General features: G+C 44.7%; 1 protein-coding gene across 1 annotated transcript; it reads left to right on the top strand.

The window, feature by feature from the left end:
• Positions 1-587: 587 nt before the first annotated feature.
• LOC123256448 (protocadherin gamma-A2-like) lies at positions 588-1613 on the top strand (the record flags this gene model as incomplete). Its single annotated transcript, XM_044685061.1, has 1 exon — positions 588-1613. A coding segment is annotated over exon 1 (1026 nt), but the record flags the coding sequence as incomplete, so codon positions are not given.
• Positions 1614-1619: the final 6 nt, after the last annotated feature.

Genomic DNA, 1619 nt, shown 5'->3' with positions numbered 1-1619 from the left:
CTGATGGAGATTTGAACACACACACACACACACACACACACACACACACACACACACACACAAGTTATTCTGACATAAAAACCATTGCCCTTTCCACTTAACTACCTGATCACCTGAGTTATAATTTGTATAGCAACCATTCATAGTAACAAAACCTGAAAATAAGAACGTCTAAAAAATGACAGTAAAGAAATTCTATCATTACTGACTGTAATTTTTTGTTTGAACATATGACCCTATGATCTAAGATACTTCCAAATTCGTGACCTTCTGTAATTTATTTCTTTATAACGGAAATGTATGTATTATACCATTGTAGACATAGTTTCGAAGGGGTGTAAAAATTGATTTAGACTCTGGGTGCCGCTGTTCACCAATCAGGAAGAAAAATGCAGGGAAAGCGCCTAATTCTCCCAGGTCCTAGTGCCCAAAGTACCGGAAGTCCCAACCTACACATTCACGAATGCAGAGAAACGCAGCCTCCTAACCAGCAGCTCCAGATTTAGCTTCTGGACATAGACCAACAGGAAAACAGAGGAGTGAAGAGTCAATCACAGACACCAGGAAGAATATTTCTCAGAGAAGCTATGTTCTCTTGGCAAAAACACCGGGATGGTAGAGGCCGAATCCTGCTTTGTTTTCTTTTGGGCTTGCTATGGGGCACCCTGACCGCCCAAATCCGCTACTCGATTCCCGAGGAGTTGGAAAAGGGCTCTTTCGTGGGCAACATAGCCAAGGACCTGGGGCTGGAACTTCAGGAATTGTCGCAACGAGGGGCCCGCATTGTTTCCAGAGGTAAGAAGCAGCATTTTGCTCTCAGTGTCAGAAGCGGCAGCTTAGTCACGGCGGACAGAATAGACAGGGAAGAGCTCTGCTCACAGGGCGCCCAGTGCCTGCTGAATTTTAACGTTCTCATAGAGGATAACTTGAACATTTACTCAGTGGAGGTAGAAATAACTGACATTAATGATAATGCCCCTCGCTTTCGAGCAGAGAAGCTAGAACTAAAAATCAGTGAAACTACAGCTCCGGGAACCCAACTTATTCTAGAAAGTGCTTATGACCCGGATGTGGGAGTAAATTCCCTCCAGGGCTACGAATTGAGCCCCAACCATCACTTCTCTCTGAGAGTGCAAAGCGGAGCTGATGGGATCAAATACCCAGAACTGGTGCTGGACCGAGCACTGGATCGGGAGAAGGAACCTACTCTCCAAATAGTTCTCTCAGGCTGGGATGGAGGAGAACCGATCCGCTCTGGCACTGCTGGAATCCTCGTGACTGTCCTGGATGGAAATGACAATGCACCAGTATTTACTCAACCAATTTATACCGTGAATGTTCCTGAGAATGTACCCCAAGGGACAACACTGCTCACAGTGAATGCTACCGATGCAGATGAGGGAATCAATTCTCAAGTGAGATATTTTCTAGTGAAAATACCTGGAAAGACCTCACAAATATTTCAACTGAATTCTGTAACTGGAGAACTTCTAACCTTACAAAATCTGGACTATGAAGCTGCGAAATTCTATATGATGGAAGCAGAGGCTCAAGATGGTCTTGGTCTCTGGGGCAGAGCTAAAATTCATGTCACTGTTGTAGACATGAATGACAATGCC

This window comes from Gracilinanus agilis, unplaced genomic scaffold (genome assembly GCF_016433145.1).
Source record: "Gracilinanus agilis isolate LMUSP501 unplaced genomic scaffold, AgileGrace unplaced_scaffold59075, whole genome shotgun sequence".
NCBI classification, from domain to species: domain Eukaryota; kingdom Metazoa; phylum Chordata; class Mammalia; order Didelphimorphia; family Didelphidae; genus Gracilinanus; species Gracilinanus agilis.
The sequence above is the reverse complement of the archived record's forward strand: the minus strand, read 5'-3'. Positions and strand labels throughout refer to the sequence as shown.